Source organism: Sminthopsis crassicaudata, chromosome 1 (genome assembly GCF_048593235.1).
Source record: "Sminthopsis crassicaudata isolate SCR6 chromosome 1, ASM4859323v1, whole genome shotgun sequence".
Classification (NCBI taxonomy): domain Eukaryota; kingdom Metazoa; phylum Chordata; class Mammalia; order Dasyuromorphia; family Dasyuridae; genus Sminthopsis; species Sminthopsis crassicaudata.
In genome coordinates, this window is record NC_133617.1 from 60,172,487 (window position 1) to 60,192,429 (window position 19,943).

At 38.1% G+C, this 19,943-nt stretch overlaps 1 protein-coding gene and 1 pseudogene across 2 annotated transcripts in view; both read right to left on the reverse strand.

Moving 5' to 3' along the window:
• Positions 1-19,896, reverse strand: part of LOC141564152 (cytochrome P450 4F3-like) — a 39,590-nt gene extending 19,694 nt beyond the window's left edge. Inside the window, exons 1-3 of one of the 2 annotated variants that reach the window (XM_074306286.1) lie at positions 19,740-19,896; positions 15,182-15,272; positions 5,540-5,756 (exon numbers count right to left, since the gene is read on the reverse strand). In XM_074306286.1, coding sequence (XP_074162387.1) covers positions 5,540-5,755 — 216 coding nt within the window. In that variant the 5' untranslated portion in view covers position 5,756; positions 15,182-15,272; positions 19,740-19,896. Of the gene's footprint in view, positions 1-5,539; positions 5,757-15,181; positions 15,273-18,627; positions 18,787-19,739 lie in introns of those variants that run through there. The other variant, XM_074306278.1, reaches the window with a different exon arrangement.
• LOC141545881 (alpha-enolase pseudogene) lies at positions 9,083-13,204 on the reverse strand (annotated as a pseudogene).
• Positions 19,897-19,943: the final 47 nt, after the last annotated feature.

Genomic DNA, 19,943 nt, shown 5'->3' on the forward strand with positions numbered 1-19,943 from the left:
AACTTTAAAAAGACTTTTAAAATTAAATAAGAGAGATTGAGGGGAAAAAAACTAAAAATAAATATGAACAATCCAAGAAAAACAAGATAATATGAAGAAAGACAACCAACTAGAAAAATAGATCCAGAATCTCAAGAAAGATAATGACTTCTTGAAAACTAGAATGAGTCAAGGAAAAGCTAATGACATTATAAGAAACCAAGAAATAATAAAACAAAATATAAAACAATAAAAAAAATAGAAGAAAATATGAGACATCTAAAAGAAAAACAAAAGATCTGGAAAATATATCAAATGAAAAAATATAAAAATAATTGGACTATCTGAAAGCTACAACCAAAAAAAATTTTTGATATAATAATACAAAAAATAATTAAAGAAAATTTTTCTGAAGTTTAGAACAAGAAGGAAAAGCAGAAATAGAAAAGAATCTGCAGATCACCACCTTTTGAAAAAGATCTTACAAGGAAATGCTACAGGAACATTATAGCTAAATTCTGAAATCCTCAGATCAAACAGAAAATATTATAAACAACAAGAAGTAAAACAATTTAAATATGACAGAGCCACAATTAAAATCACTTAAGATCCAACAGTGGTGACATTAAAATACCACAGATCTCGAGACACTATCTAGTAAAGAACAAAAGAACTAGGATTGTAGTAAAAAATATCACATCCAACAAAATAAAACATATTCCTGAATGGAAAAGAAATGGACATTCAATGAATCATCAGACTTTCATAATTTTGTTGCAAAAAGACCTGAACTTGAGAGAAAATTTGACGTATAAGATCCTAAAGAAATATCATCAAAGATTAATTTCAAGGAACTCAATAAGGATGGATGGTTTATGTTTTATATATGTAAATTTAAATAATATGTCTAAGATTTTTTTATTAGTAAATGAGTAGTTCAAAAGAAAGATTGGGGGAGAACTGAATATGATATAATTCTAAAAAGCAAAACTGTGTAGGAAAAGATTTTTTTAAAAGAGTAATTAGATTATACAAATGAGGTGCAAGAACAAGAACTGAAACAAAGAAATTAGATACGTTAGAAGGGCTGGATTCATATTGAAAATGAGTTAAAGGGAGCAGCTAGGTGACACAGCAGACAGGGCACAATCCTGAAGTCAGAAGGGCCTGAATTCAAATCTGGTCTCAGACACTTAATACTTCCTAGCTGTGTGACCCTAGACAAGTCACTTAACCCTAATTGCCTCAGCCGAGAGAGAGAGAGAGAGAGAGAGAGAGAGAGAGAGAGAGAGAGAGAGAGAGAGAGAGAGAGAGAGAGAGAGAGAGAGAGAGAGAGAGAGAGAGAGAGAGAGAGAGAAGAGAGAGAGAGAGAGAGAGAGAGAGAGAGAGAGAGAGAGAGAGAGAGAAAATGAGTTAAAGAGTGAATAATACATATATTTATCTAGAAGGGTATAAAAGTCTTTTAAACTTATAAAGAAATAAGAGGAAGAGGAACTAGGATTGGGAGGGTATAGAAGGGAATGTAGATTAGTGGGAATAGCATAAAAGGGAGGGTAAGAGTGGGAAGAAAGGATGGATGAAGAGGATAAGGAACAGATTCTTGGAGAAGATAGGTTAAGGCAAGGTAGCAGATAGAAATAAAGATGAAGAGTCTTCAGGGATAGGAATCAATAGATATACACAACATAATAATAATGATCAGGAATAGAACTGATTAGAAAAAAATAGGGATAGTAATCATTGATCTCAAAGTTAAAATTAAAATAGATTCAATTAAAAGGGGAATTTGGGAAACTATACCATATATCAGCCATATTAATTAATATTGTTTTAGACTATATAAAATAACTAGATAGTAAAAGGTTGGAATATTTCTGCATCTAAAAAAGTGATGAATGATGGATTTAGAAAAAATATGGAAAACATAGACCTAAGAAGAATGATATTATCCACCTTTAGAGAAACAGGAAACAAGCAAGCATAATGCAACCATATATAGATGCACATAAATGTATATGTATATATATATATGTATATATATATGTGATTATACATATCTATATTTGTGTATATATATGCATATATATTGTGTATATATACATTACATATAAATATATCAGGGAAAAGGGGAAAAAAGAATAAAATAAAAGGTACACAGAAGAAAGCAACAGAAAACCTACAAGGAAGCAAAGAAAAGATGGACAGTTCTGAATACAATGTATGGTATTTATTATATTCTCTTTCTTGAAATGGAAATTTATTGCTTTATATTTTGAATCCTCTCTTATGTTGTGCTTTTTCTTTTTCTGTTTTTTCTTTGCTTATTTTGTTTCTTTTTTCTATTTTCTATTCAAGTTTTAAATTTTGAAACAAAAAACAAAACAAAACAAAATTTAAAAAATGAAATTATTAAACAAAGACTTAGATGGCAGCTTTTTAAAATTCTTGGATGATACAAACCTAGGATGGATACACTAATACAGGGGACAACCAGATAGGATTCCAAAATTACAATGAAGTAAATTGAACAAAATGAAATTTAATGGGAATGAATGTACAAAAAAAGGTTCAAAAAAATCAATTTCATAATTAGAAAGTGAGGAAGCATGGCTAAACAGAGGGTAATCTTTAAAAAGCTGGTGACTTTAGAATCCTGAAAAGTCAGGGGACATGTCAGCCCTGATTAGACCTTCTAGGAAATACTGGGCTCATCTCTGGGCAACATATATTAGAAAGGATGTTAATATTAATTAGTTTATATTAATTAGGAAGAATATAAATATTAGTAACAATTAAATAATAGCTACTATTTATATAGTGCCTAATATGTGCCAAGAACTCTGTTTTACTTTTTATTATTTTATTTGATCTTTATTAATTAACTTCACTAAGTTATTTGATTCACTAATTATTGATTTTTACAATAACCCTGGTAGATAAGTGCTGCTATTATCCTCATTTTACAGATGAAGAAACTAAGATAGAGGTTGAGTGGCTTTTTCAAGGTTACATAGCTAATACATTTTTGAAGCTATATTTGAACTCAGGTCTTCCAGATTCCAGATCTGGCACTCTGCCCCAAAGCAGCAATACCCAGAGCTGGGTAACCCGGACAGAACAGGGAAGAAAACCACCCTTTTCAAGGATCAGTTGATGTTTGGTTGGAAAAGAAAAAACCTAGGGAAAACATAATAACTGTCTTTGAAAGGCTATTGTGTGAAAGAATGATTAGAGTAATTCACTTTGGTCCCAGAGGGTGAACAATAGCATTGGGGTACAAGGTATAGGAGGACAGATTTGAGTGGACAGAAATCAGGTTATAGAACTGATGGTACCAGTTAAACAGGACAAGTAAGCTATCCCTGGTGCCTGGGGAAATAATGTGATGCCCAGAGTCATCAGGCTATTCGGGGGGCTGACACCAGAAGGAGATCCCTATAAAAAAAAAACAAAAAAAAAAAAAAAACCTCCAGAGGGTGAGAATAGCCCTTCCTGAAAAGTTTTAGCATTAAAAAAAAATTCCAAATTTATTTTATTTGAAGAAACAGAATAAGCAAAAAGAAAACCAGAAAAAGCAAAACAAAACAAAATGAAACAAAAGAGAACATTATCATATGCTGAACATCAGGGAGGACTCAAAATAGATAACAATAAATATCAATTTAAGAAGTATATACAGGTGGAAAAAATTATATTCATGAGTATCTGTCTTTTCTTTACTTTCTTGTAAATTATTCTTTTGTTCTCTGCTGTGCAGAGAACTTAATTACTTTATTCTTTTCCTCCCTTTTATCCCATTACCCCTAAGCAGGCCATAGTCAAGAAAAGATATATTTATATATACATATATAGATATATACATACACATAGACACACACACATACCTCCCTTTCATCTCCCCCACACCCAAGCAAGTTATAGTTAAGATATATTTATGTATACATATATGGATATTTACATACACACACTCACACACACCTATACCTCACATACACACGTCTTTCCTATCCCTGCTGATTCTTGACAAATTCTGCTCCATAACTTGACTTACTATTATTTAACCTCCCCCCCCCACCCAGCGATCCTTCCCTTGCCTTTTTCCTTCACCCTTTGCTTCTCCATCTACCTATTCCTTACCCCTTATTTCTTTATAGATTTTGGAAAGTGCTATACCCTTCATGGTATATATGTACTGTTGCCTATTAAACCCATTCCCAATATAAGTAGGTTTTCTAGAATTATGAGCCCTCTTCCACCTTCTGGTGCCTCTATGTCTATTTTTCCTCTGTAGCTTATTTGTATAATTACATGATAACTATTTTTACCTATACTCTGCCTGTCTTTCTTTTAAGCTTACTTCATTGTTGATGTAAGTCTTAAATATAAAGTATACATTTCCCATGTAAAAAACCATAAACAGTTTGTTCATGTTTCATTTGTCCATGTTGAATGCCTTAAAAGTGCTCTTTGACACTGGCTCTTATATGTTAAATTTTCTGTTAAGTTTGAGTTTAGTTGATAGAAAGTCCAGACAGACTTGGCCAGAGTTTTCAAGGGGCAAAGGATGGGTTGTAGCAGCATTCTCTGTTAAGCTGCAAGCTAAGGCAGCAAAGATTTACTGGAGCATGTGAGGCAATTGGCCCCATTCTACCTGGTCTAACCTGGGACAATGAGACACTAAGTTTCTCAAAAGGATTTAGTATCATATCTAAAGAAGCAGAGTCTTTGGTCCTGCCCAAGTCTCCCCTTTATACCCACATCAAGCTCCTTCTCTTAATTAACAATGGTATAGATTGACTTCTCTTGGCTGTGAGGAACAACTTTTTGATCATCCTTACACAGATGAAGAACAATTGTGATTTACTCATTGCTAGGGACAGAGATGTAGCCTAGACTTGTTATTTCATTTGGGTGGAATTCCATCTAGATTATAAAACACACAATAGGCATTTTAAAAATGTATATAAGCTGAGTTTATCTCTAAAAATTCTACTTGTTGTATCTTATTCAGCATCTGGGGCCAAGCAAAACAAACTGAAGTTATTCTCAAGAAAATGTCTATTCAGACTCTCTATTTCTCAGTAACTCTTTAGCTCAGCCCTTGAATTGTGCTGATCCATCTACTCCCTCACTCCTCCAAGCTTCTCAAGCTCTTGACCACCTCTCAGCACCCAATACTTCCCCCTTTGTCATACCACTCCTTAAGGCCCTTCAGTTCCTACTTTCCCTCAGAGCATCCAAATTCTCCTTAGTAATTCCATCCTTGTAATCTCACATTTATCACATAAGTCCATTTTAAGAATTTTTGGAGATGTCAACAATTTCTTCAGTGACCCATGAACTTCATATCATGCTATTTTATCTAGGGGAATAAGACTTCCTTTTCCTTCGTGAATTTGAAGTTGGTATCCATCTTCTCAGTCCTTTTGCCCCTCAGTCCCCATAATCTTCTAGTTCCTAGCCTCTAGCCCAAGTTGCACTGGTCCATTAGTCCCTTCAGTCCTACCTTCCTTTTGTCTTCACGGAGTTCCCCAATCCCCACTCCAGGCTTCCTACTTACCAATCCCAGGTGTCCAAGGAGCCAGTTCTTAAGAGGGGGCTGAGGGAAGCATCGAAGCCTCTTGCAGTTGATACAGTATCGTTGGACCCAGGTTAGGCCATATATCAAAATCCAGGTGCTAAGAACCAAGAACACCATGAGCAGCATGGAAGGAATCCAAGACTTCAGGCCTGTCAGGCCTAGATAATGAGCTAGCCAGATGGAGCTAGTTAGCATTCTGCAAGAAGAGAGACCATGAAGCATAAGGAGAGATATAGGGCAGTCCTGGGATCATTACTGAATCTGGAGATATGGGCCAACGGATGAATAGGCAAAGAAGCAGGGAGAGGAGAGGAGGCCTAATTATAAGGAGGCATTTTGGAGTAGTTTGAAGAGGGAAGAAGGAGTATCAAGATTAGGAAAGGCAGGAGAAGGAAGGAAGAAGCAAACGAAAAGTCTGTGGAAAAAAGGCACCAGTTTCTGAGGGGCACCAGTGCCATGACCCTCTAGTCTTATAATCCTCTGAGACACATTCCAAGAGAAATGTACAACTCCTAGACTCCTAAAAGAAACCTAAAAGCAGACTCTGCTCCCAAACACAGAGGTCTCTCCCCCTTTCCCCCAGTTGTAGTCTTGGGCTAGCATTTTTGTTTTGTTTTCAGAATGCCAACACTTTTTATGTCAATAAAAGCCCTGGGATCCCATCACCTCTGTGGGTCTCTTCCAAGGCTCCAGTCCTAAGTACTTTGTGAACTGCTGAAATAACAGAACTGATTTGTATCACCTCCCTCCCTAGAAGCCTGTCCCAAGCCCAGAACTGACCTGACTTGAGTCTGAATTCCAATTCTAGAATCTAAAGCCCCTCAGGGGGAAGACAGGGCTCTCCTCCCAAGCAAAAGTGTTCTTAGCCCCTGCTGCCAGCTCCTGGAGTATATAAAGGGAGATCCAAGGAAAGCACTTAATCCTACTTCTCTATCAGCTCTTTCAGTTTTCTCCTAACAAACATTCCATCAGGCCTACATGGCATAGGATCTGCACTTTGCTCCTCCTCCTTCCCCCCCTTCCCAATTCTTCCCTATCACTAACTGCTTTAAGAACTCCACCTCTCCCCTCAATAAACAAGAGATTGAGCTAGGGAGCCAAACCTGAACTGCAATAACCATATCTGGTTGTAGGAAGCCTTACCCCTTTTCCAAAAAAAGTAGAATAGGGAAGGAAAAGGTGGATGAAAATCCTTGAGCAGCAGGGAGGGTCATTTGCCATGAACACCTAAGCACACAAATTAGGTTTAACACTTATTCTTGGCTCAGAAGTCAGGTGAAAATTCTTCAGACTCCCATGCCTACCCTACCCAACAGTAATGGCTTTCCTGGTACCTGGCACAGATCCTGGCTCTGAGGTAAAGTTGAATACTAGAGTCTCAGGTGATGTTGGGCACCTTCCTTCTGGTGTGGACAACCCTAGTAGGTATAGTTATGAAGAAGACCCAGGCTGCTCAGCACTTCTTAGGGTGTGAGGTTTGAGGTAGGGGAGGAAGGAAGAAGATAACCAGAAATCCTGAATTGCAAAAAGTTTAGTAACAAGGAGTTACTTCCCCAGTGCTCTTTTCCTTAACCCCTTCACCTTCACTGGGACCTTTCCCCTATAGATTTGAGTCCTGATTTCCCTGAGCAGGTGAGGCCATAGGAGAGAAAAGACAATCATGGGGGGAGGAAGGAACCTTAAGGAGTTAGAAGAGTGGAACGGCTGGGGGCCTAAAAGAGAGGAATAGAGAGGATCAGAAAGGCCATTAAGAAATGGGCTAACTTCCTAAAATCTTAGCCTTCTTCTGGATAGAGGAGGAGAGGGTAATTAAAAACTAGATGACAGATAAGACAGGTCCAAGTCAGTAGGAGACACAACTCGCAGGGACTTGTGGCTGAGTAGGCTCCTTTCATCATCCTAGGAACCCTTTCAAGCAGAACACTATGTCCAGAAGGGGGAATGACCCTGTAAGATCAAACTCAAACTCTCCTTCCTTCTTTTCCCCAAATATGACATTGCACCACTTGATCCCAAATCTTTGCATAGTATGATAATTATAGATTTTGTATTAATTTAATTTAAAACTAATAAGATTCTAATATGGAATAACTTAGGCTAAATGGTCCTGATGCCCCTAAAAACTAAGAGGCAAAACAGAGTTGTTCTTTTTTGCTCTTCATTTTGTATCAGATAGAGATGTATTATAGCTTTTTGATTGAATGAACTCTCAATGTGCAGATCTAGCTTCTGAGTTAGATCCACCACACAGTTATGTGGTCCCAAGAAAGAAAATCCATCTCTCTGAGCTTCCTCCAAGCTTGGTATTGATTAAAAAAAAAAAAAAGGCCCCCAAGAACCTTTCATCATATGTGGATCTGATGAGGAATGCTGTCTCCTACATCTGGCACTGATACCTGTTCTCAACTAACCCCTTTTTTATAATCTTGCCACCTAAAAGCCAACTTTGGGCACAAAGTTTCCCTCAACTGACTGGGGTGTTTCTTGCTTGGGGGGGCCTGCTTATTTTAGCATAGCTTGCATATTCTTTGTTTGCCTCTTCCCCCACTGCATGACAATAAAGTGTCAAGTAACATCACTTCCCTACACATCAATTTCTTCAGAAATCTAAACCCTGGGTATTTGTTTTAATCTTAGCCACTGTGTATAAAATGTTTTCCTCCTCACCTCTGCTTCTTAAGACCTCTTGTATATTGTTCTGCTGTTCTTCAATCTCATCTGACTCTTTATGACCCATTTGGGACTATGAAAAGTGCAAATTGATTCCAAAGGTTAGCAAATTGTACAACCCCCAAGGAAATAACCCAAAATTCAGAGTTTGGATGGCTGCTTTATTTTCATTCCAACCCTAATTCTCACCTGATCATAAGTTCCTGTACAGTAAGTTTGGCACAAATGTGGGTACACTGTGTTTTTCTCAGGATGTTAGAAAACAAAGTAGTGGTTTTAGACCATGGCCTCATTGAGCTCTCCATAGTCAATATATGGTTGTAGGTGCTATCACCCTTTGTTCTTTTTTTTCCTTTTAGTGGATTACTGAATACTTTTAATTCTGCACATAGAAGCCATGAAGGATCTGACCTATGGGCTTGTCAGGGTTGCATCACAAATATATATGGGGTAATTAGATGGTGCAGTGGATAGAGCACTGACCCTAGAGTAAGGAGGACCTGAATTCAAATATGGCCACTTTCTAGCTATGTGATCCTGAGCAAGTCACAACCCCAATTGCCTCACAACAACAACAAACACAACCCGTAAATATATATAGCTCCACATATCAACACTAGAGCTGAGGGTGAGAACAGGTCCTTGTAGCCCAGTCATAAGATTGTAAGGTCTTCCAACAGAGCATCCCAATTTCTGTTAAGATAGTTCTAATGAAGCAGTGAAAATATCACAGAAAGGTGGAAGGGAGAGGGAAGTTAAACATCAGGGCCCCTGCTCCCAAAAGAAAACTGATCTAGTACTTGGCGCTGCCCATCAGGAGCAGACTTCTAAAACAGTGACAGCTGGCAGGTGCTAGCTCTGAGGCCTCCTGGCCAAGAACTTCTTTCTAAAGTTCTTTTCAGAACATTTAGCTTTGTTACTTAGGTTTTCCTCAATTCTGAGAAGCTAGTTATACTTGGCCAGCTCCTCAGATCAGCAGGGGGCATCAGTCTTGCTTTGCCCAGTAAAAAGACTCACCACCAGGTCTGCAATGAAAATATCTTCAGTCTCCCTAGAAAACCCTTACTCTCCACTCATTGGACTGTGCCAGCTTGCACAGCTACAAAGATTCCATCACTGAACCAATCTGGTTCACTTTCAGTAGGAGGCAATTACAGGCTTTCTCATTCACGGCCTTTTCAATGTATTTGGGATTAGTCACTTTGAAACATATGAGGTTTGGGTGTGGTTGGCTGAGAAAGAATGAAATATTGATGGAATTGCTCCCTGGAGAAGGCACTGATAGAGATCAGTTTAGCTTCATGGTCCCATTCTCTATGGAAGTTGTCTAATCAGAAATCCAATTTATGTCAACTCTCTGAAGTCCATCCTCTATAGAACTCATGAGCAATCCCATCTTGCTATGTCTAGCCAAGAAATCCCAGTCATGTCCCTGGCTGTCCCCTTATAAAATCTGTCCATGGCCCACACCATTACTGCTGAATCCCTTTGGGACACTGCCTCATGGTGTCTTTCTCTTCACCCCACATGATGTCTCTCCTCTCATCCCCCCCCCCTATGCCTTATGATGTCTCTTTCCATCTTATAGCTAACTCTTTTAAGGTGCTAAATCCCTATTAGGGTTTAGCCTGCCAACTAAGGGCATGGTGCCAACCTCATGAGTATTGTGAATTCCATTAAGGAACTTGTCTTTCCATCATTAATCATTAAAGTTCTTTCTTACTAACTATATGCTCTTCCACTCTATTTCATATTTATCATTCCCGGTATCTATTGTATCCCTTCATTTTGTCTTTAGCCTCTTCTACTAAATAAACCTACCTTTTGCCAAAGAGAATGGCTGTTGTGAATTCTTCACATGAACTAACCCCAACATTTGATGCTTTTCCTAAAGCACATCATCTGGTGCTACATCATTTGCTAAAACAGCCTCATCAGGATCATACCATACCATCTGTATCCTTGCAGTAGTGAAATTCTTCCAAACTTCCTAATCATTTTGGCAAAAGGGATCTTCAGTAGAGATCACTGAATAGTCCTTGACTTACATCTTTATAGAGGTCTCCAACATGGGCAGAGATGTATCTCTTGGGATCTTCAGGAAAGTTGAAGTCCAAGTCACATTTCCCAGGTAGAAAGAATTCTGAGGCAGCAATATGCATGCAAATTATGGCCTTATTAATAGAGCCAACCTTACCAACAGCATTCATTAGCAAGTCCAGATCTCTTCACTTCCCAGGGCCTACATTGGTGGTTTCCTGTTCCAAGACCTCCTTGAAGCTTGCTCCTCCAAAAGGGAGGATCATGAGCTTCTGCTTTGCCAATTTGTTACCAGCATGGGAGTCACCATTGATCACAGTGAAGGCTGGAACTGGCAGGATAACTTCATTATACCTGCAAGGTCAGCAATATGGTGCTACAGGGAGACAGACACCTTCCTCAGTATCTCCAATTTTATAAACAGCCAAAGACACTCCCATTGTGGCATTTGCACCAAATTTAGATTTATACTCAGAGATGTCCCTTATCTATCATCAATTTGTCAATCTTCTGCTTCACAGCATATCTTGCTATTCAGGGTGAGGCAATAGATTTATTGGTGTGCTCAACCACTCTTGAGACACCTTTCTCCCACTGCAGCATTATCATTGTCTCAAAGCTTCATGGCTTTATGGATGCCATTAGAAGCACCACTGGGCCCAACAACTTGGAAGAGACTTTTTTCAGTTTAGAGATCAACTTCAACAGAAGTGTTTCCATGAGAGTTGAAGATCTCTCTGGCATGGATCTTAAGAATAGATATGTTGAGTTTCTGAATGGACCTCTTCTGGACTCAGGGAACAGAGGCAAGGGCCACCCTTTATTCTTTTTTTTTTGTTTGTTTAACCCTTTATTCTTAAGAGAACAAAAAGAAGTATTCCTCCTGGTTATTGTGACCATTAGACAAACTCCTTATTTATATTAGCTATAGTACAGGTCTGATTATATCATTCTCCTGCTCCATAATTTCTTCTACAGTGCAGATTCTTTTATTGGCATGTACAATTTGTCAGAGCCTAACTCCCACCTCCCATTATTTATTATACATTACTCCCTTCTTGAATTCCATGGTTTAGCCAAACTGGCCTTCCTACTGTTCCTCAAAATTGACACTGAATTCCCATCTCTTTTCCTTTGCAGAGTTCATTTCCCCTATGTTTGGAGTGTTTGGAGTCCTTCAGTTTCTTAAGATTCTTTATTTTCTTCCAAGTTTAGCTTATGTGCTTTCTCTTACTGAAAGTCTTTGGTCCTTCTCCTGCCCCCAACCCAGGTTCTACAACCTCCACCACAAATTCCTGTCTCTATACATATATTTGCATATACTTACACAAAATATTATCTATTTTGCTTCCCTGATAGAATTCTTGAGAGCAAAGCCTGTTTCGTTTTTTAATCTGAGTCTTTCCCTGCACTTAGCACAGTTTGATGCTTATTAGGTACTTCAGAGGTTCTCAAAGTATGGTCTAAAGCCATACCTGGGGGGTGGGGAGCCTGAAACCCTTTCAGAGGGTTAGCAAATTCAAAATAAGTTTTTATTTCTAACATGGTAAATACCTGTAAATAAACCACATAAATAAAAACTCTTTGAACAATCCTCAATAATTTTTAAAAGTATGAAGACACTGAGAACAAAAATTTGAGAACCACAGAGATACTTAATAAATGCTTCCTAATTGGTATACTCATAGAACTTTTCCCTATTAATTGCAGCTGTAAATTAGCCTGTGTGGTGATAATGTTCTGGGATGGTGGTATATGGGGGAAAGCCAATTCCTAATCGGGTTGCTAATTGTTCCATCTTTATTTTACATGTCTACTTTCTCCTTGTACTGTTAGAAATTGGCAGAGAAGCATCAAGGATGAAGGTTTCTAAAAAGCTTACCTAGATAAGTAAAATCTGACAAAGTAGGTATAAGTAAATAGTAGAAGGGAACACTGAACCAGAGTAATAAAGAAAGGACTCTTAAGAGAAAAGTGCCACTTGAGTTAAGTCTTAAAGGTAGATAGAATTAAAACACTTAATACTGGGTCCATTATCCTTTGTCTTTCTGAAAAGATCCCATTATCCCAATTTTCTGATTTTCTCTGAATCTGGGCAACTAAGAGTACTCTCTCACCTTGCAATCTGTGAGCCACTGTAGAAGATAATTTAGAATACATCAAAGCCTGCTTTCTCCTTTTTTCTCCATCTAATGGAGAAATTCCTTAAAAAAATTTTGCAGCAACTGGTCAAATCAGTGGAGATTAATTAGCTTTTACTAAGTACCTCTCACGTGCCACACACTGTGCTAAGTCCTGGCAATGCAAAGAAAAACAGAAATAGTTCCTACTATAAAGAAGTCACTGTCCAATGAAACAAACATTAGGAAATAACTATATACAAACAAGATGTAGAGGGAACAGATCAGAGGGGTTCTCAGAGAGAAAGCATTAAGATTAGGAGAAATAAAAAAGACCATGCAAAAGATGAAACTTCAAATTGAGTCTTGAAAAAAGCCAGGAAAAGTAAAGACATAAATGAGTAAGAAAGTTCCAGGCCATGAGGAAGAGCCAGTGAAAATGCCTGGGGTCAGGAAATGGAATATCATGTGAAAGGAGCAGTAAGGGAGCTACCTTCTGAAGGTCAGTTAGTGGAAGGGAGTATGGTGTAAGACTGAAAAGGTAGGCAAGGACTAGTTTACAGAGGTCTTCAAAGCCCAAATAAGGCATTTAGGTAATATAAAGTTACTACAGTTTATTGAATGGTCAAATGTGTGTTTTAAGAAAATCATTATGACAATACCCAATCTGTTCTTTGTCTACCTGGCTACAGCCAATCAGATGCCTCTTGGCTTCCCTTCTTCTGTCAGTATACAAACACCTGACTCAATCTGATTCTATCTATTTGGTCTATTAAGTTTACTCTTTTGACCAGGACTTCTTTCTTACCAACATGCTGGTAAATATTGGAGAAAAAGTCACAGTTTTGTCTTGAGTACTCTGAGCTGTCAAATTATTTTTCAGGCATTTCCTTACAATTCTCAGATTTCTCACAAACTCTCTCTGGAGTTTATGACTTCAAGCCACAGAGATCAAACAGAGGTCCCTCGAGATTTTCTACTTAGTTTTCTCTGCTTTTCCCTGCCTCTATCATATTCTTCTCTAGGACCTGAATGAATCATACCTATGAATGTGGTTGCTCTACAAAAAAGGACCTTAGAATACTGAATGATAAACAGCTATAAATGACTATTCTCAGTCATTTATACCAAGTCATTATACCAAGACAATCCTAGATGACTCATGATGAAAAATGCTAACCACATCTAGAAAAAGAACTGATGGAGTTTGAGTGCAGATCAAAGTATACTATTTTTCACTTTTGTGGGTTCTTTTTGAGTTGGTTTGTTTTTGTTTTGATTTTTGGTTCGTGTCTTTTTTCACAACTTGACTTATGTGAAAATATGTTTTTCATGATTACACATTGCTACCTCAAATTGTTTACTGGGGGTAGGAGAAGAGGAAGGAAAGGAAAAAACTCAAAAAAAATTTAAATGAATGTTTAAAATTATTTTTGTATGTAATTGGGAAAGGTTATTTTTAAAAAGGAAAAGAATCTTAGTTTTTTTAAATAAGTTTCTTGAATAATGCCTTTCCTAGTATACAGGCTGTTCATTATCTCTGGCTGGCACTACTATTGACCTCTCCCTTCCAAGTATCTGAATGAATTTAGAAAATTTCTCCCTTATTTAGGAGTGTTTGGAATCTTCTTCCTATTTCTTCATTCTCAGTAGGAGTTTTGGTGATCTGTTCTATGACATTCAAATTCAAGATATTCTCCTAAATCCTCTCTGACACTCCCTGTGATTCTGAATATACCACTGGTTCAGCTAATTTGTACAAAACAATTAGATCTCTGTTTGATTCTTTGTGAAAAACATTCAATATTCTTGGCCCCAAAGTCAGTAGATACTTCTAGAACAAGGAGTTCCCTGTGAGGTCTTTGCAGCAACATTGTAAATATCTAAGTCATTCTGCTTACTTTAGCTTACAATATATACAACACACAAATGTGCTTAAAGGTGCACATTCTGTGCAACACATACAAAGTATCACCAGGCAAAAAAAAAAAGCATAAAGTTAGAGGCACAGTGAACTATCCAGTTTGTTCAGAAGAATCTCATTAGGAACAAAAGAATTTGTGAGTTTTCAAGACAGGAAACAGGAAAATAGGGAAAAGAAAAGTTAAATAACAATTTTTTATATAAAATAGAACTAAAATCCACATTCAAAATTTTCCCTAAAATTCCCACTTGAAAATGACTACCATACAACACCAAAAGGGCACTGTTGGTATCAGATTCCATTCACTTCATTCCCTATTACTCCAATGTACTTAGAAGAGATGGGGAAGGAGGGAGAAAGGAAAGGGAGAACATGAGCTAACCTGATATATACCTATATGTCAAATATAGATATATTACTCCCTTACTGCCACAGTAGTCACAACAGAGTCATCACAGAACTGGGTTATGGCATGCTAGAGAATTATAACTGTTTATAAACATTCCAATTTTTAGTTCAAGGAATAGGAAAGTATAAATCCAATTTTGGACATACTGAGTTAAAGATGTCTAGATATCTTCTAGTTGGAGATATCCAATAGACAGGGGATTCAAGAATAAACGTCAGGAGAGAGGTCAGAACTGGACAAAAAGATTTAAGAATAATGTTCACAGAGTTGAGACTTGATTCATGGGAGTTGATGAGATCCCTAAATGAAATAATATAGAGGAAGAGGATAAGAGTCCCAGGATGGAGCGTTGGGGGGCACTTCTCACAGTGAGTAGTTAATAGAAGATTTAATAATCAGCGTATTATTGAAAGTAGTCACATGAGGCAGCTAGGTGACGCAGTGGATAGAGCACCTACCTTGAATTCAGGAGGACCCGAGTTCAAATCTGGTCTCAGACACTTAACACTTCCTAGCTGTGTGACCCTGGCCAAGTCACTTAACCCCAGCCTAAAAAAAAAAAAAAAAAAAAAAAAAAAAGAGAGAGAGAGAGAGAGAAAGTAATCACATAACACAGTGGGTATGTGCTGACACAGGATAGCATACTATCTCCTTAAGAAGACAGCAATCCATGTAAAATTAACTTTATAAAAACTTACTCTTTATGAACATTATTGCATATCATAAACCCCATGTGAATACATACTGCATATTTGATTGCTGGATTTAAAGTCCTGGATTCAAATCCTATCTTCAATATTTACTATGTAACCAAAGAAAAATAATTTCATTTCTCTGGGCATCAGGAATAATAATGATACCAAATAGTATCTCTTTCTGAACTCTGAGTTCTGAGCTAAATTAAGCTCTTTGCAAATCTTAAAACACTACTTATCGTCATAGAGAGATATAGCAGAAAGGGATATTAAAACTAACCCAATAATTTTTTTATTAATTTTATAATTATAACTTTTTTTGACAGTACATATGCATGGGTAATTTTTAACAACATTAGCCCTTGCACTCACTTCTGTTCCAAATTCTCCCCTCCTTCCCTCTACCCCCTCCCTTAGATGGCAGGCATTCTCATACATGTTAAATATGTTATAGTATATCCTAGATACAATATATGTGTGCAGAACCAAATTTCTTGTTGCACAGGAAGAATTGGATTCAGAAGGTAAAAATAACCTGGGAAGAAAGACAAAAAATGCAAACAGTTTACACTCATTTCCCATGTTCCTTCTCTGGGTGTAGCTGATTCTGTCCATCATTGATCAAATAGAACTGAATTAGATCTTCTCTTTGTCAAAGATATCCACTTCCATCAGAATACATCCTCATACAGTATTATTGTTGAACTGTATAATGATCTCCTGGTTCTGCTCATTTCACTCAGCTATTAGTTCATGTAAATCTCTCCAAGCCTCTCTGTATTCATCCTGCTGTTCATTTCTTACAGAACAATAATATTCCATAACATTCATATACCATAATTTACCCAACCACTTTCCATTGATGGGCATCCATTCATTTTCCAATTTCTAGCCACTACAAAAAGAGCTGCTACAAACATTTTGGCACACACAGGTCTTTTTCCCTTCTTTAGTATTTCTTTGGGATATAAGCCCAGTAGTAGCACTGCTGGGTCAAAGGGTATGCACAGTTTAATAACTTTTGGGGCATAATTCCAGATTGCTCTCCAGAATGGCTGGATTCTTTCACAACTCCATCAACAATGCATCAGTGTCCCAGTTTTCCCACAGCCCCTCCAACATTCATCATTATTTTTTTCTGTCATCTTAACCAATCTGACAGGTGTGTAGTGGTACCTCAGAGTCATTTTAATTTGCATTAATTTGCAATCAATAGTGATTTTAACCCAATAATTTTTAAAATAAGGAAATTACAGTGACTTATCCAAGATCACACAGATATCATATTGCAAAGTGGGATCTGAATCTAGGTCCTCTAACCTCAAATCTATATTATACTATATAGAAATAAATTTATAGTAGTAGAAGTATTTGTATGAATAAAGAATCCCAAGGGTGTCATCAGTAAAACTATATGTTGAGGGGAAAAGATAGACTAGTCACTAAGTAAGTCACTCAGTAGTCGACAGCACCTCTGAGGTCACTGGTAGTCATATAAAGTCAAGAGATTTTAAAAAAGGTGCTTTGGAGGCTAGATGGACTTTAGGTGGCATCCTTAATAGCAAACTGAAGGAAGGATATGGCAAGAATTATACAAGATGAGAAGGAATGTTTGGGTTGAGTTAGAGAGGGTACTCATTTTTATGAGATCACAGGTCCCCAGCAACATGAGCATTACATGGTTTCTGCTATAATTTTAAAAGTTAACAATGTTTTGCCTGGGTAGAGGAAACATAGCAAGAACTAGAATATTTGCTCTTTCTCCCTCCTTTTCCAATTTGCATAATTGGAGAAGAGAAAATATGTCTGCTCCCAGAGGATTTTTGGTGATTTTAGATAAATTTGGTAATATGGGGAAAATTGGAAAAGATAAGAAAGGGAAACAGTTACAGGGAGAGAATAGCAGCACACATGAGAAGAGGTGCTGATGGATATTTCTCCCACTTGATGTTGTATCCAATGGAACAATGGATGTGTACCCAAAGTCTGGAGAATTGTATAGAAGGTCAATCCACCCACTCTGGTCTGCAAATTTATGGGGAGGAAAGTCTTGCTACTGAGGCAGGAAATGGAAAGGAGGAGAGAGAAATAAATTTCTCTTTCTCCTTCTCCAACAGAAAAGAGCAGATGAAAACAGCCTAGGGACAGAGGAGCAGGTAAGTTAGCACCTGTGGGCTAAATAAGCGCAGTAAATGACTAGTGATTTAAATATCTGTCCAGGGATTACAGCATCTCATTCAAATATTTATATTTGTTTTTTTTTTCTTTTTAAAAAGATTACAGCAATGAAAATGTAAAAAATAAAGGAAGACAAAATAGAGCTGTGCATTTATGACTAAGCTTGCCCTCAGAGAAGACATAAGAATCCACCTACTTCCCTGATTTGTAGAGGTTGTAAAGATTGCTCTCAAACATGGTTAACATATTGTTTAGTTTTACTGATTTTTTTTTCTTTGTTATTAGAGATGGCCCTTTGGATGTACTCCTCCCTCTTCCTCCTTGTGTTTCTGGGGAAGGAGGAAGGAGAAGAGGAAGGGAAGGCAGAAGAAAACAAGCATTTAGTAAAAGTGCCTACCCTATGGTGCTGAGTGCTTTACAAATATTGGTGCTGGCATCCCTTTTGTTCCTCTCTGCCTACCTACTCAGTCTCTTATCCAGACCTCCCAGAGTTACTGACATTCCTGGCTCTGTCTCTTCCATCTCTTCAAAAGACCCTCATCTTCAAGTTCCATCTTTCCCATTTTTCCATTCCGACATTTTTCTCACTATAATGCAGAGAGCACTAGCTCTTTCAAATCCTATCTGAGCAGTTTACTCTGTGACCTCCGGCAGTTAATCAGAGATGAAAGGAAATGAAGCTGGAGACAAAACAAAACACTGATTTAGCAGAACTAGGGCGGGAATCAGGAGAAGAATGGGCCCTGTGTCAACTTCCTAGTCAAGCCTGTTTACATGGGAATTCCCAAGAGCTCTGCTTTTGTCCTATTTTCCAACTTTTCCCTAAACTCCTGGGTCTTGCCTCTACCCAGCTCCTACCTCTCTAGCTCCTCTTTGGGTCTTCCTCTTTGTGCTCTTTTGTGTTCTGTCTCTTCATACTGCATCTCATTGTATCTCCCCCCTATGCCCCTTACCCCTACCCCATCCTCACCTTGGCTCCAACAATCCCAGATGCAATACTCACTCTCCAGTCCTCATTTTTCAGACAATACCTGGCAAAGTCTTTTCCGAGGAGCTCTGGAAATTCTGGGTGTCTTTGTCTTGATGTCTTGGGATCCCACCTGTTTCTCACTATAACCCAAGGAAAATGCCCTACAGTATTCTATCCCCCTCCTACCAACTTCTCACTGCCTCAGACTCTATTTCTACATGAAAAGAAAAAAAAAAAGAAAAAAGAAAAAAAAACCTGAATAAGTAACTCCAATCTGATTGGAGCCAGGAAGGGGGAGGTCTGGTGGCCAGATTCAGAAAAAAGAGAGGGATTAATGAGCACAAGAGATGAAGCAGTAGGTGAAAGGGTATGAGAATTAACAACCCAGGCCCTCAAGGTCATTTTTTTCTCTGACTTCCAGAGTTCCCTTTAAAAACTCCTCCTTATCTCTTTCCTCCTCTTTTTCTCTTCCCTCTCCTACCATCCTGTCCCAGTTGGACTTATAAAGAAGAGATCCCCTAAAAAAAATTTATGATACCTATTCTGTTCTTCTATCCCCCTTCAAACTCTGATATACTCTTATGCCATCCTTCACACTTTTCTTCTCTTCTTCCTTCCCCCTCTCTCTTTCCTTACCCTTTTGATGAGGATTTGGGTCCCTTTAAGATTCCTTTCTAATTGCCCAACCCATGACTGACCTTGATTCACAAATCCTGGTCAAAGATACCCTTTGAATATCCGGGCCCAGCCCCCCACTCTCAGCTCAGCTTCCCCCAGTCCTCACCTGATCTGAGCAAACTAAAAAGCCCACCAAGAACTTAGGGGTACTGCCCACCATCTTTTGGGTATAAAAGAGGTGAGCTGGACCGCCCTCATTGCAGGAGCCCTCCCAGACAACACATGGTATCCTTCCAGCCATGTAGGGGTCCCTGCCCGCCCAGAGGCCACTTTTGGCTCTGGCGTCTTTCTAACTGAGCTTTACTTCCAAATTCCTACAATAAACCTTTTATTTATCAATCTAGGTTTTCAGGCCTGTAAATTCATTTTACAGGGGACATTGCACCTCATGGGATTATCTATGCGGCCGAGAAATGGGATTCCCCTTTCCTTTCCCTCATTACTTTGATCTTATTTCTTTCCTTTTTCTCCAGGATTCTTTTTTCTTTGAATTACCTTTCCATGTTCCCTGCCCTTCCCCATCTTCCTGTTCCAACTAGGAAGATTAAAAAGCAGCCTCCAGTTCAAGTTTTCTTCTCTTTCTTCAGTAATTCCAAGAATAGGGCAGCAGTGTTAGGCTATTCTGTAGGAGGAGTGTACTGGGTATCAGCTCAACTGCCCTGATGCTAGTTTTATTCTGAATGGCAACTCAGCCCAAAT